Source organism: Sebastes fasciatus, chromosome 22 (assembly GCF_043250625.1).
Source record: "Sebastes fasciatus isolate fSebFas1 chromosome 22, fSebFas1.pri, whole genome shotgun sequence".
Lineage (NCBI taxonomy): Eukaryota > Metazoa > Chordata > Actinopteri > Perciformes > Sebastidae > Sebastes > Sebastes fasciatus.
In genome coordinates, this window is record NC_133816.1 from 6,525,525 (window position 1) to 6,540,607 (window position 15,083).

Below are 15,083 nucleotides of genomic sequence, written 5' to 3' on the forward strand. Positions count from 1 at the left end.
TATGTCACATGTCGGCTCATTAGAATATATCGCCCACGGCTTGAGAACTAACTTTGCAAGGGTGCAAGCCAATCAGAGCAAACTGGGCGTTTTTGGTAGGGGAGGCTTAAAGAGACGGGCGCTAAAACTCAGCGTTTCAGACAGGCTAGGGCTGGAATCGATGAATCGTCAGCATTATTTCTTTTTTTTAATTATTATTTTTTTGTCCTTGCAGCTGCTAAATACACTCAAAGCCATAAAGTTGTCTGCCTCCTACCTTAGACATTCCATTGAATTAGTGTTTGAAGGGAAATTTTAAACCGCCTCTGTGTCACTGCAGCGCGGGCAGGACCCAGTCTCCCTTCGTGGTTTTGGCATGGAGGTAGACCGGATGCCGTTCATCTGCATGTAGGCTACTGCCCGCGCTGCATTGACACAGAGCTGTTGTGTTCTGACAATTTATGCTGCCTTGTCAAAAAGGGTCTAATGATTTTTATTACAAACAGGGGTAAACGTACTATAAGAATATAGGGAGCATATTTTGATACTCTAGTTTAATATCTTTAAGATTTCTGGGTAGCATATTTCGTTTTGTTTTGTGCTGCATTTGTCAAAATAAAATAAAATAAATTTGGATTTTTTTTGGAGGAAAATGCATCTATCGACTGTAAAATAGTCGATAGATTAATTGATAGAAAATTAGACAGGCGCTAAAACGGAGCATTTCAGACAGAGGGTGAATACAGGTATATTCAGACAGAGAGTATGAGAAAAATAATGTGTTTTTTGAACATTAAAGCATGTAAACATGTTCTAGTAGAAACCCAAAATATGACCCTGAAATTGAATATAATATGTCTCCTTTAATGAACCGTAAATAAAATTTCCCCTCATATACAAATAATTTTAAATGGAAATCAAATTCAGAGAAACATCAGCAAACAAAAAACAACTCTTTATAGGATGTGTAAAATCCCAGCTCATATTAGTTGCCTTTGCAGGCTGTAATGAAAATTTGTTGATGACATCTCTGCTGTTTGGATTATATGTCCCTGGATTTGTTTGGTCGGGGAGGTTTTTATCCCCTTTAAAGATCCTCCTCCAACTCTCCATGCTGGCCGTGCCCCAGGTCCAGGCTGTGGCAGCCGCTCACTGCCCATCAGAGCTGACAGGGCGCCGGACCAAACTGGATGATCCTGCAAAAACCAAGGAGACTTTTGTGTGGATTTTGTAATTTAGAGTCTGTTTCTTAGTTTCAGGTGCAGTCTGTGCATTTGTTGAAATCAAATTTATGTTTTTATCATAAAACTTGATTAACAAGATGTGTTGTGTTTTTGTTGGACAATCCTGCATATATGATCTTAGCTTGAAATTTTTAAATGTTTGTGTTTCCTTTTTTTCCTCCTCCGCAGACCTCGAGTCTCCAGTTATAACCCCCAAGAAGCTGGACCTCACCAGGGAGAATCTGAACGCTCTGTTGGGCCAAAGCTCTTTCATACAGAAGACTTCTTCGACCTTCAGCAGGGGCAGCGGTCAGACCAGTGGAGGACGGGGACCAGGTAAGAGAGGAAATATGGAAAAACTGAATATGTTCAGAGAGAGAGAGAGAGATTTGCAACCCAAGATGTGGAGGAACACACTGCATACGTTTCCATTTTAACAAGTCATGTTTTTTTTCTTCTTCTTCCAACATTACAAACATGTGTCAGTCTAAACAAAACTATGGTTTAAACACACAATCTGTGCTTGTTGAAATTTTGCAGGGATCAAGAGTAAAAAAACATTCAAAAAAGACTTGTGTGCGGTGGTTTTTAGCCTTGAAAGAATTTATAAATATTTTTGTCCACAGAGAGTGATGACAAGCACAGATTTGGCATAGCAACCAGAGGAAGAGATAATCAAATGTCTTCGCTGTAAAACTAAATCTGGCATGTTAGTAATACAGAGGGGATTAGGGACCCTCGTTGAGGAAAGAGGTCACAAAGAGCTGCCAATTCTGCACAAACTTAAGTGCAAGTAGGGAGGAGAGTGTAAATTGAGAAGAAGAGATTAGTTAAGATAAGTAAATGGCCTTACTGGAAAGACGATGAAACAACATTGTAGGAGCGGATGAAATGAGGGAAATTGCATCTCTTTTGATATTCTTGCATGTTCCATTTAAGGCTGCACAATAAATCGTTTTTTTATCATCATCGCGATGTCAACTTTGCACAATAAACACATTGCAAAAGACTTCAATACTTGACTTGATCCGTAGAAAACTGCACTTTAAAATGTTGTTAAATCATTATCTTTGATTCAACAGGCAATTTATCCTATTTCATTCAGTATACTGAAAGCAGAAAGGCAGAACTGAGTGCACTTATAATAGCTGTTTATCGCAAGTAATATAGTTATCGCTACATTCAACAACGTTATCGCATATCACATTTTTTCCTCAAATTGTGCAGCCCTTGTTCCATTGTTATTATGTTGCTGTGGAAAATTGTGAAGGTCCTTGAGTTCTCTGTGTTTCCCTTCACTTGAAAGCTTTTTGCTAAAGATTTGGTGTAGGGAGGGAAGGTTGCAGTCAGCACAATAACATGCCAGTAGTCACTCAGAGCTTTCAGAAGCACCGCAGTCAAATTATTTAACTCTGAAAGCTTCTTTTTTTTGGTGCTGAAGAGCATATGGAGTCCCAAAAATATAGCCTCAAAAACACCTGGTATTAAACATCATGTTCTCTTCACAGAGTTGAAATCTCAGACAGCCAACAGAACCACAGTATGATCATGTTTTCCAGGGCCCTGACTAATCATTACGTTTCCAAGTGAAAATCTGCCAGAGACGGAGCAGTGAAGCCTCTGCATTGACATGTTTCCACCCTGCTGTGTTTCCCCTCATGTAGCAGACAATGTACCTTATACATCGGCACAATGATGTGCTGCAAACTTTTCCTCCGTTTACACACTCCGCAGCTGCTCAGTGCCTTGGGGGTGCTGGGGACTAAGAGATGGAAACCAGTGACAAGGAAAAGGATGTAGTGACAATAGATATCTATATGAGATAAAAATAATTTTAATGGTGTCTGCAGTGGTGGAAATCCCCACCTGATTCAGCGGAGGTTCAACTTAGATTGGAAAAAATATACATATTTAGCATTAATACATACCGGTTATAGCCCCCCTATCCCTCCATTAACGATATTGTACCACATTCCTCATGGTAATACCTGGCATCTGTTTTGTTTTGCAGTGAAAAGTGGCCCCAGCGATCCCAAGGGTCGCCTCAGGGACATTTCTCGAGAAGTTGCCCACAGAGCAGGAGAGGTGCGTGGGATGCATCCAGCCAGAAGAGAGCCTGATAAGAGCGGTCAACGGAGGCCAGAGTCACGCCACAGAGGTTGGTCGCAGATAGTGTGTGGATGTGTAGATGTGGACAATACAACACATAAACATACATATGAGAATGGTCAGATACAAAAGGCTAGCCTTCCACTTCCCCAGCCGTTACATAACCGTCGGTTCGGGAGCAATGTGTCAGAGAGGGGATTAAGTGCTGACGTCGGTTGGAGCCTGCCTTCATCCCACTCTCTCATATTCAGAGCCATTGGTTCCCCTCTCTGTGGTCTCCATAAACATTTACAAACATACACTATAAAGTAGATCTAATACTGTATGTTTTAATTAGAGGGTGAATTTTACGATAAAAAGAATCCTATTCCTGCCACTATTTCCCCATGTCCCTTTTACCTCACAAGTTGTGTGTTGGTTCTAATCAGTAGGCTGATTGGTCCACTCCTTTTAATACTCTTTTAGTACATGCTTTCAATTAAGTATCAGTGAAGGGATTACGGAGCACAATTGTAACACGCTCCCAAATCCACCATGTCAACAGCAGGCTACTGTGTTAGCAGCGAGCTCACGTCCCATTATGATTGAATGCAGTCGGCTAAAGGAGGCTAGTGCCGTTGCCGTGATGAATGGCGAGGCTGGAGGTGACAATACAGTTAATGTAAGTAGTATAAATTTACAGCAGCGGGGCTCATGCCCAGGCTTGCACTTTGCTAAAAAGTCTCCTCCAAGAAAAGCTTAAGCAACTTTGCAGCTCATATTGGACTGGGGGATAACCCCAGGGTATTTATGAATGATTATGGGCTGTATTGATTTAGACATGTTACCATTCTTCCAAAAGGATCCACAGCCTTGTGTACGGTTGACAACGCCGCAGAAACTCTTTAAAACACACCGGTATCATATATACGAGCAACAACGTAGAGAGCAATGTTTGAAGTGATTTAACTGTGGCACGTAGTCAGCAAAATCTAAAGCAGTGGGCACTGTATCTCTTGCGGGCTTTCCAAGGACTGACAGTTATATGTTGTATTAAATTCACATTTTGTACCCTCAAACATGACGTTACCGCAGATCACATTTTCCAGGTCATTTAGATCACGAATCCTGTCAGCTTTACGCTATGAAAATGTATTGGATAGATGAACTCGCATAATAAAACTATGACACCACATTTTTCATGCAAAATTAAATATAATTATATTTTTTATTTCATTTAGAAGATTAAAACAAAACGCAGACAATTGAAATCAGAAATGTCACTGCAGTGTAGATATATAAGGGTGTGTGTGTCCAGGAAGGAAGTCTGTCCATATATTTTGAAAGTGGCCGTTATGGCTGGAAGTGTCCTTGGAATAGCAGACGCACATCCGTAACACACTATCATGTGCAGACGTGTCACTTGTGCATTTGGAAAACACGCGTGTAATGCATATACACACAAAAATACACCCAACACCAAAGTGCCATCATGTGTTTCTGCATGAATGCCGTACGTGAGCTGGCTCTGTGTGCACAAACAAGAAAACTGACTCTTGTTGGCTGTAATTCACACCTTCTTGTCGTCGGCACGCATAAATGTCAGTAACCCTGTTGTCGTCATGTTCTTTCCTAACATTCTGTCCAACCTGCACGGTGCTTTTTAGCACAGCTTTGTGTCGAGGTGTCAGTGAAAGTAAATTTTTGGTCTTAGCAACGTTTTTCATGACACTCTTTTGGCATCAGGTGCAGCAGGAAATGTTTGACAATCAGATAAAATGATTTCCCCCTTGATACCACATTTGTGGCATTCATTTTTGTATTTTAGCTAGGAATTTTAGCAGTTTGAAAGTGCTCTGCGGTAGCTCACCTGGTATATAATTTATATATATTTATATAGAAATTATAAAAAATCTAATCGAGCGTTATATTCTTGAATCATTGATTTAAAACATCTATTTAGAATGTGTTTTGCTGTTCTCACAGTTCAAGCTCTCATGAAACTTCCTTTGTTTAAAACCAGATCCAGGTCAGGACAGGACCTACTCCCGCTCCGTCTCCCCTCCAGAGAATGGCTTCAAACAGCACCTGGAAACTCGTCTGTACAGCAGCCAAGGAAAAGGTCCCACACGGACCGAGCGAACGCCGCACCTTGGAGGACGGTCCTCGCACGAGCCCGCTCGCTCTCACTCGAGGGTCCAAGCGTTGCCCAATGTGCCCAGTATCAGTAGTGTTCATCACAGTCGGAGATTAGACCAAGTCTCCAACGGATATGATACCGACAGCAGCCAAGACTCCAGAGAGCGCCCTGGAAGTGGAGGGAACGGCCGCAGCAGGCCCAGCCGCCCCTGGAAGCCCATGCGCGAGGCGCTAAATGTGGACAGTGTTTTAAGTGGTGGTAACTCGGCAAGTCAGGAGAAAAGGCAGCACAGCCCCCGGAGAAGACCCAGTAGTCAGTCACCTACACGTGACCGAGAGCGAGACAGAGATTTTACATGGGGAGGCAGAGAAGAACGCAAACCCAAGAGCCTAATGACCATCTATGAGGATGAGCAGAGGCATGAAACAGGTGGCAGCCGAAGCTCGCTGGATTCAGATAGCCGGGGCGGCTACAGTGACAAGGACAGGTCAAAGGGCTCAGCAACTCTAAAAGTGCGGAGTGACAACTGGAAGATCCAGCGGACTGAATCTGGGTATGAAAGTAGTGACAGGCTAAGCAACGGCTCAGCAAATCTGGACTCACCTGTGGTAGAGAACCTTTCTTCCAAGGACTTGCGGACCATGCCGGAGCTGCATCTCACAAGGTAAAACAGAGACTGTCTGACATCTCATTTTTTTATCAGCCAAGTACACAAAATCATCGCAAAAATGTCTCTTACACAATTTTTGTGTCAGAATGCTGCTTTGTCATCCCATGCCCTGCTCATTTAAGGATTTGAGTCTCAAAAGTGCTGCCATCTTTAAACATTAAACATTACAAACAAACTGTTCTAAGAATAGCGAGACCCATTTAACATAAATGCACACAAGGCAGATGTGCCAGCCTTATTATGTTGGGCTGTCATTTGTTGGCTTTGTAGTTCAGGTCTTGTTTGGAGATAATGATCCCAACTAGCTGACAACTCCTGTACTCAGCGGGGAGAGGCAGCAGATAGCTGACTTCCTCAGCCGCTAGTGAATTATTCAAGCCTATCTCTTGACAGTAAATTGGTAAAGTGCTCCTTTGATTATCTATTCTTCAACATATGGTTACAATGTTCTGGGACTGGGTTAAAGCCTGAGGTCACTGAAAATGTATAAAATTAGTAATTGTATTTTGGTATTATGGCATGACTTTTGTACCTTTTTTCCCCACCAGATTTCACTAGGTTTATTATACATTTAACAGCAGATACAAAGCATAACACTTACAAAAAGGAAACCGCACATGCCCCACAGTAAACATCAGAAACAACAAAGGGAAAAAAAAACATTTAAAAAAGAATTTCCTCTTTCCTGCTGCATAGATCCGTATATTTCTTTAAAGTGGTTGGTGAAAGTCATATTTTGTAGCAATCCTCAATGCATGAATAATTTAATTTATTTTGTATTTTAGGGATCACTTCCCTCAGAGACGAAGTGATGATTTGAAGGCTGACATATTGCACTCTCCATTTTCCACTGGTAAGTAGCTCTCTCACACTTGGCATAATTTCATATTTCTGCACACAAAAAACTTAGTTTTATCAAAGTTTTATCTTATTCTATATATTTGGTAGGTTTCATTAAATCAAAACTAGGAAAATGTCAATTCTCTGGCCATTATTTTGTAATTTACACATTACACAAATCCAGAAGAAATATAGCTTCTCTGTGTGTTACACTGTGGAAATAAGCCACAAATTAAAGTCAGTCTTTCACAAAGGTTTGGCCCTGACATTAAAGAAAATTCCTCTGCCCAGTAGACTTCCGTGTGTTGTAAGAATCTGAAACATTAAGATAGTACTAAGCAATTTCCTTGATTTATTGTTCCATCAGTAGTGTAAGGTCATAGCCTGATTGAGGGGATACTGTATGGAATTAAGTGTGCTCTGGTTTCTCACTGACTAGCCTTGACCTTTTTTTCCTGAGTAAAGTTTATGTTATGCAACACGCAGAGAAATGTACATGGTCTTAAAGGAAAAATCAACCCAAGTAGAAAACTGGTAAAGAACTGGCTTTTTTTCAAATTAATTTGGTTGTCTCCTGCAATGCGAAGTGAACGCTTTCAACATTATTGACAGAATTAAAAATCCTGGTTTGCATCAGGTCTTCTGTCCGTCCTTACTTGTTATAAAATGTAAAATAGGAAAGGGTGGAAAAAGAAACTCATGGACTTTGTTAACTGCAGTGAATGTTAGATTCATGGGGATATAAATTGTGGGGTTGGAGATCAGTTTGGACACAACTATTGTTAAAGAAAAGTCTGTAAAAAATAAAATACGATGAGCCTCAAATATGAGTCATGTTGCACAGTTGCAATAATGTTATTTTTATCTTCCAGACAGGATGGAGGGAGATTAGATGTCATGAATAGCACTAGGGGGGTTTGTTGCCTGGACACCCTTCACATTCTTTATCTAGCACATGCTTGCTTGCGATACACAGTATCAGCACAGAGAAAAAGGAAAAAATATCTTTTTAAATTAACAAATATCTTGAAGAATGCCACACTAATTCCCTCAACAGGAATACGCTGAGTTAATCCCGAATAAGAGGGGAAGATGAGTGAGCTTGTAGGGGCCACCCAGCTGTGCCCAGCCGGGCAGAAAATGCCATGACTGGGCCTGTCAGAAGGTGGTATTCAAACACGAGGCAATGAAAATGCCATTTAGTAGCACTGCAGTTATTTCAAGGTCCCAAAGAGTTATGAAACGCAGCATAGGAACAGCAGCTATAATTTGATCTGCCTTGAGTTTTATTCAGAGTTGAAAATAGCTTTTACACAAGTGCGGTGAGTTGGGGAAAACGAGCAGAAATGCACAGTGTTGAACGCTGGTCTTGTCGTTTGCCTGTGAGCATCTGCACATGCAGAGTGGTTCATGTGAAAGGATCCCTGGCAAAGAGACAAACACTTCAGTGGCAGGCACGGTTATTTATTCACTGCTGCAATATCCCTTTTGTTTTATTTTGTTGTTTATTTTGTACATTACTCTGAAGGGTGTCCCCTGAAATTATCACCATTAAGGCGAGTCTTTCTCTGATCAAATCTGTGTTCATAATTGATTGCACAAACCTACATTTTGTACAAAGGTGTATGTAGAATGTGTTGTATGAAAAGGTTTTATTTACACACTCAGGCTTTTTGCCCCCTAGTGCCTTTTAAGGAGATATGACCGTCTACTGATCACACACTGAACCAGGTTCAGTTACTTGCCTCCTCTTTTGATTAGTAAGATTTGAGAATACTTGTTTTTATTTGATTTATTTTAAAAGTATCTACGGCTGTATCTTGAGTTAGTCTTGATTAATTTGTCATGAAATGCTGAATTGTTAATTGTTAAACCTAAACTTGGCTAAAAATCTCCTTTTGAGTTCTATTCCTCAGGAGCCTTTTTAAAATCAGTTTGGGATATTTACGCCCTGCTGTCTGCAAATTGTATTGACAATCTGCAGTTAATGTGTCCTAAGGCAATTTGGCCGGAGTTCAGCGGCAGTAGTCTGGCCTGAGCTGCAGTTTCAGAGAAGGCTGAGCAGATTCCAGTCGTCCATTAAAGTCCAAAATCCTTTCTAAAAGCACCCACGTGTGGGCGGGCAGTTGTGAGGAGGAGTTCAGTTGACATTTTGACCACAGGCGATCAATCTCATGCTCGATCGTTGCATCAAAGGAGGGACCTAAAGTCTAGGTCTGGGCCCTTCTTAATGCCCTTGTTGTGAATACATCTCATTGAGCTACATTATACTAAAATGGCCATAACAGCGTGAAAGGTCACGGCTGTCAAGGGATGAGCGCAGTTCAACCTGCTATCTTGACAGTAAATCACGCTTTTTCTCAATTTGTACTGATTGGCTCTGGTAGCGCTCTCGTGACGCAAAGTTCAGACAAAGATAAATCTGATTCAATGGATTTGTTGTCCATTGTGTTTGTTTGCATACATCTTCTGCAGTGAATGTGTGGCCATGAGTTAGCGTGTTTGCTGTAATGTGTTAATGCCATGGTATGAGTACCATATCAAAAGACACAGAAACAATTATTCCAAATGATTTTTTAAGAATGAGTGATGACTTTTTGGAGTTCTGGCCACTGACAGATAAAATTGTTGATTTTTTCCAAGGTTCATTTTCCCTCCCCACATAGTTCAGGTCTTAATGAAAAGCTGAACTGCAAATATGCAGCGCGAGTGATTGATGTTCAAGAATTTTAAGTACCCCAGACAGCAGAGCGCACAGAACTACAAATCTCAACTTGACAGCCTTAGAACTGAAATGTGTAGAGTTTTTTTTTTTTTTTTTTTGTCGCGTCAACAAAACTTCAAAGGGCTGTCAGGAATTTTTGCATGTACAATTTCTCCAAACCTAGTTTGGGTTTTCCTTTCATGGTCTGTATGGAGGCACATTTTCTATTTCCTCTGGGGGTTTCACACTCTGGCAGTTGGTATAATTGAAATGATGTCAGATCACTCCTCTGTTCCCCCTCAGTTAAATGTCCTGAATAACTTTTAGTGGATAACAGCAGGCTGCAAACAGGTGCATCTCTTGAAGTTATCCCTCCGGTCTGGGAGTGATTTACATGAGGAGAGTATCTTTATCCTCAAAAGAGTTTAAAAGTGAATATATAGTAGCAAACACAGCATGGCTCTTAAAGGGACTGTTTGTAACTTCTTACACGTATAAATCAATCCGGGTCGTCCCATGCGTGCTCGCGTGTGGCTACGCTGTTCAGACAAGACTCCAACACAAACTACACGGAAGCACCAAAACCGCAAAGTTATATCTAGTGAAGCCTGTCTTGCAAAACAGTGTTCGCCGCGGTCGGAGGACGTGGGGGAGACCGTAGCTTTGGTCTCCAGGGCCGGAGTCTCTGCTGTACTCTGCTCCTCTGCCTGCCTGCCTGCTTTCCTTCACTCACACGCCGCGCTCTGAGAATATCTAGTGAATGTTCAGTGGATATTCGTGCAGAAATAAATGCTGCAGCTCCTCCAGACCAACAGAGGTTTCCGGTGTTTTGTGAAGTGACGGTGCTCCGCAGCGAGAAACGTTATCGTCTCCGACCAAATCTCCGGTGTCTCCCCTGTTCCCTCCGGCCGCGGTCGGGAGGCTGACGCAGGAAAAGCCAACACTAGGATCAGCATTGATTCATTGAGAGACCTTCGTCTGGTCAGCTAACATTACTGCCAAGCAGGTGAAATAAAGAGTGATATTGTGGTTTTAGCTGACGTGTGTCGCCTCACCGTTTTGAGCGATGTTCGTTCAGGTCTATTTAGAGCGAGCAAGCGCGAGCCAGACGCTGACTTTCGTTGACTTAACGGCCACAGGTGTCGCTGTTAGCAAGCATTTCTGATTCTTAAAAACAGTCCCATTAATATGTCAGCCACTGATAGCTCACACATTTCAACATGTATGCATATGAGACAGCTTCACTTTCTTTTATTATCCTATTTAGCAACTTGACTTTATGCTTTCCAGTTAACATGGGAATGTCAGGGAATATTTTGTTGCACACCACTTGGTGCAGTTTAGTTTAGTACACTGAATGCCACTGAACCTCAGCCTAATCCATGCAATCACAGTACATGGACGGCTTCCCAGGCAAGTGCAGTAGGCCATGTAAACAGCAGGACACCTTGAGTACATCTGTTTTGCTGGCGTCCGCAGCCCCGGCAGTCATCCCAAAATTCCACTGAAATGAATGTTTTCTGGAGATTAGCCAGACCCTGAACCTGAAGAATTGATTTAAATTTGGATGGAATCATAGCGATTATTTGATATCTGAAAATTCTTTTGATTTCAACCCTAACGGAGAGGGAACCTTGCTCTTTAGTTACCCAGCTGCTTTCTCCTTCAAGCTTTCTCTTTGGCAACAGTGCATGTGACCATAAAGATGAAGGGATTTTGGAGAGAAAGCATTGTAAACTGCATCCGTTTTTTTTTTTGTGTGTTGTTTTTGAGAATGATATTGTCGCAGTTGCTTGCCAACATTGCAGATCAGCGTCATCAAATTGTGAATTGCCACATGGACTTAGCGGCTTAAAAATGCAATAGTGTTGTGGAGGGGATCTGGAGTCTGGAGTCTGACCCTGGCGTAATTGCATGCCAGCACAAAGGATTTAGCCACTAATGCTTTGAGAGAGCACAGGGGGAGAAAAAGAGGGTATGCTGACACATCACAGATGGTCCTCAGCCACTCACTCTCTTCCTTGTCCTGTTAGTCAGCTGTTGTCTGTCTCAGGCCTTGTAAATCACACCCACCCTGCTAACTTGGCTAAGCTCCACACCAGCCCCCACCTAGGGACCTGTTTCTAAACATGTGTTTTCACTAATCTAATGGGCGAAATCTGCTATTATCTCAAAAATTATTGCAGCATAATTCATTGACATCATATTATGACCTGATTGACCTTAATAGATTGATCAAATTTCCCTTGCTTTCATTAGTTTGAGCTTGCTCCAACTTCTAAAATCTGCAAGAGTTCATTCAGGGTCCTTATTGTTTCATTAGTGCTGTTAGCTCAGAGCTAACAGGGCCTGGATATGAACCCAAATTCCCTTCGAGGGGCCACGTTCTTTGGCTGGATCAGACAGTCAGAGTGGTACACAGGGGGCCTGAGGGCGCTCTGCCAGACTAGCCGCTTTGATACTTCCTCTCACAGCACCAGGCAAAGGGCCTCACCATGACCCCTGTTAGATAACATGTCTTTGCTGGAGAGAGACAGACAAAATAATACTGTAGCTGTGTTCAAATAGAAACCAATGACAGATGTTACCTAGCTCTATTTTCTGACCATCTGGTAATGATGACCATGAATTTACAAATTGAGTGTGTTGTGATATAAAATGAACACGAGGCTTCATTATTGTTTAGGTGAAGAAGAAGGAAGAGAATTTCCAGATCTACAAGCTGCAGACATCCTCTCTGGTCAAGCAATACAAAGGTAAAAAAATATTTTAAAACGAACATAAGTAGTCAGCTGATTTGGCACAATTGCAAATAAAATACCGATGTTTGTGTTTTTGCTCTGTAACAGAAGAAGAGCCTTCCGATACACTCCCGGGATCTTTGAGAAGAACAATGGTCTGGACAGCGAACAAGAGGAAAACGTGGATGGCAGCCCAGTGAGCCCCGTGCCTCCGTACTTGGCAAAGACCAGCAGCTCAGAGTGGAACAGCTCAGATGACCTTGCTGGACCTTTCTCTGAACAAGAAGAGACCGGCACCGTTGCCCACACAGACCCTTTCTCGCACAACTACCCCCCACCTTTACCTCCAAAGACCTTTGGCAACAGTCACACTGACCCGTCTGACATCCACTCCCCACCGCCGGAGGTGCCAACACGGTCGAGTCCCCGCTATGAACCCAAAAATGGCGTGTCCCCGCTCTCACACAACATCCTCCGCCGGTGGATTGAGACACCTGCCGAACACAGGCTTTCGTCGGATGCCAGCTCCAAGTCGGGGTCGTCGGACCAGGAGAGGAATGATCTGTCGGCCAGCGAGAGCGAAGAGAGGTTTCCCAGTCCAAAGCCCGGACACGATGACGGTACAGACTCCGCTGGTCTGACAGATATGGCGCTTCCCACCACTTACTTTTCTGTGGATAGCTGTATGACTGACACTTACCGGGCCAAATACCATAAAAAGCCCTCCTACGTGAAAGCAGAGGACCACACGTCATCAGGGGAGAGTGACGTCGAAGGGAGGCTCCCTCTGCCAGATGTTCAGCCACCAGAGCTTTCCAAAAGCAGATCAGAATCAGGTACCATATGGTCTTATGATGCTATATGTTTTTTTTAAGCTCTTTTGTAAATGTTTGCATTAATTCAATGTTTGGCTTTTTGTCTTGCAGGCTATTCTACCACAAAAACTATTGCAAAGTGGAACCCGATTACTCCAAAAGGACTTGATGAGCATGGTTTCCTGTGAGTTTAGCAAAAGCATCAATCGACCTCGTACGATCCAGTGACTGGATGCCAAAAGGATCTGCTGCAGTATGCACTGTGACCGCTACACAGTTTGACTCCTTCTAACTGGGATGTGTGTTAGCTTATATGCTTGTCATAACAGAAAGTTGGATATGAAACTGGATGCCAAAGAGATTGTAAAAAAAAGAATGGCAGGTGTCCTTAATAGCTATCTTGCTGTTTTGGTATGAACGACTAAAAGCTTTGAATGAATAGTAAATTTGCACAGTGAAGAGCACCAGAAAGGTACAGAGTAATAAACATGCCTAAAACATATGTTTGGACTTTCGGAGCTCAGAAGCAAAGGGGTTAGGTGAGTAAAGAATGTGTCACAAAAAGCCACTTTACAACACAAGAGATTAAAAGATTTATTTTACATGACGAAATAACCAATTTCTTGCAGTTCTACTTTTCTCTCACTCTTTGGAATGATTTTATTTGTTTATTTAACTACTCACATGTCAGTGTTATGAGGTCTCTGCCCCAGTTCTATCTCTTTTTTGACATATAATACCAACCTTTCAGTGGGAGAACACACGAGGTTCCAGTAATATTCAGAACTTTTTTTGTTGTTGTAGATTTTGGAAAGTAATTCAACCTATTGGGCACTCTTTTGGCACGACTTAAAAAATGGATCCTAAGGATCCGTGTGAATATGAAGCTCAGGACACCCACAAAGGTTTTTGGCTGATGGGACCTCTTTGTGGGACTGTTAAGGCGGGGAATCATACAACCTCTGATTCTTGCTGGTACATGGAGTTTATAGATCTCTGCAAATAACATGCATAGTTTTTTTTTTTTGTCAAACTTTAACCAGAGGAGGTGTGATATACCAAAATATCTGTCCTGGGGCTATAATGTAATGGGTGAATATGTTAAATTGATTGCTTATTGTTAGAAAAGTATGTAGCACAGTAACTCAAGGCACATCCCTATCTCCTCACATGCACACCTTCACACATCCTTTACTGTGGTTTATGTCTTTGCGCTGTATTTCTGTTCGATTACTTTCCCTTTCACACTCCTTACAGTTATAAGCTTCATTTTTTTGTTGTCTTTAGCAGAATCAATTATTCAGTTTTCGGTCCTGTTTCTTAAAAATAGCTCCTGTTAGCAGCAAGTCTGCACTGGTAGGATATGGACATGTAAAATTGTCATCTAAAGATAAACGAGGCGTTTGTTTTTTTGTTTTTTGAGAGGGGGTTATTAATAATAACTTGTTGTAAATCTGAATAGTGGACTACTTTTTTGGTTCAAAATGTTTTATATATGCAGCAGACTCTAATGCACAGTGCCTTTTATATTTTTCTATGTCATGACAAGAAAAATTGGAGCCATGATTTGTACAATTCTTTGATTTTAAAGAATTTTTGTAACATTTTATTTTATTTTTATTGATTGAGAATTGTTAAATAAACAATTTTATTTAACCATATTTGTGTGTCAAGCTGTTATATTTAAGAGTACAATGTTTAGAATATAGCTAATCTTAAATCTGGTCTCTGATCAATATGCTAATTTTTCAAATCATAAAAAATATAGAGTTCTGATGATAAACTTAGTCTTTACTAGATAAATAGTTCTTACTGAAACAAAAAATGCACATCATTGTATTGAACAAATTCTGGTAAATATAGTGATTTGCTGCCACCTGCTG

The 15,083-nt window shown here is 41.6% G+C and overlaps 1 protein-coding gene across 1 annotated transcript in view; it reads left to right on the plus strand.

Moving 5' to 3' along the window:
• usp53a (ubiquitin specific peptidase 53a) overlaps window positions 1–14,861 on the plus strand; it is a 38,130-nt gene extending 23,269 nt beyond the window's left edge. Inside the window, exons 11-17 of the mRNA XM_074624680.1 lie at window positions 1,392–1,538; window positions 3,214–3,360; window positions 5,314–6,094; window positions 6,886–6,953; window positions 12,331–12,400; window positions 12,494–13,221; window positions 13,312–14,861. Of these exons, the coding sequence (XP_074480781.1) occupies window positions 1,392–1,538; window positions 3,214–3,360; window positions 5,314–6,094; window positions 6,886–6,953; window positions 12,331–12,400; window positions 12,494–13,221; window positions 13,312–13,388 (2,018 nt within the window). The 3' untranslated portion in view covers window positions 13,389–14,861. The remainder of the gene's footprint in view (window positions 1–1,391; window positions 1,539–3,213; window positions 3,361–5,313; window positions 6,095–6,885; window positions 6,954–12,330; window positions 12,401–12,493; window positions 13,222–13,311) is intronic.
• Window positions 14,862–15,083: the final 222 nt, after the last annotated feature.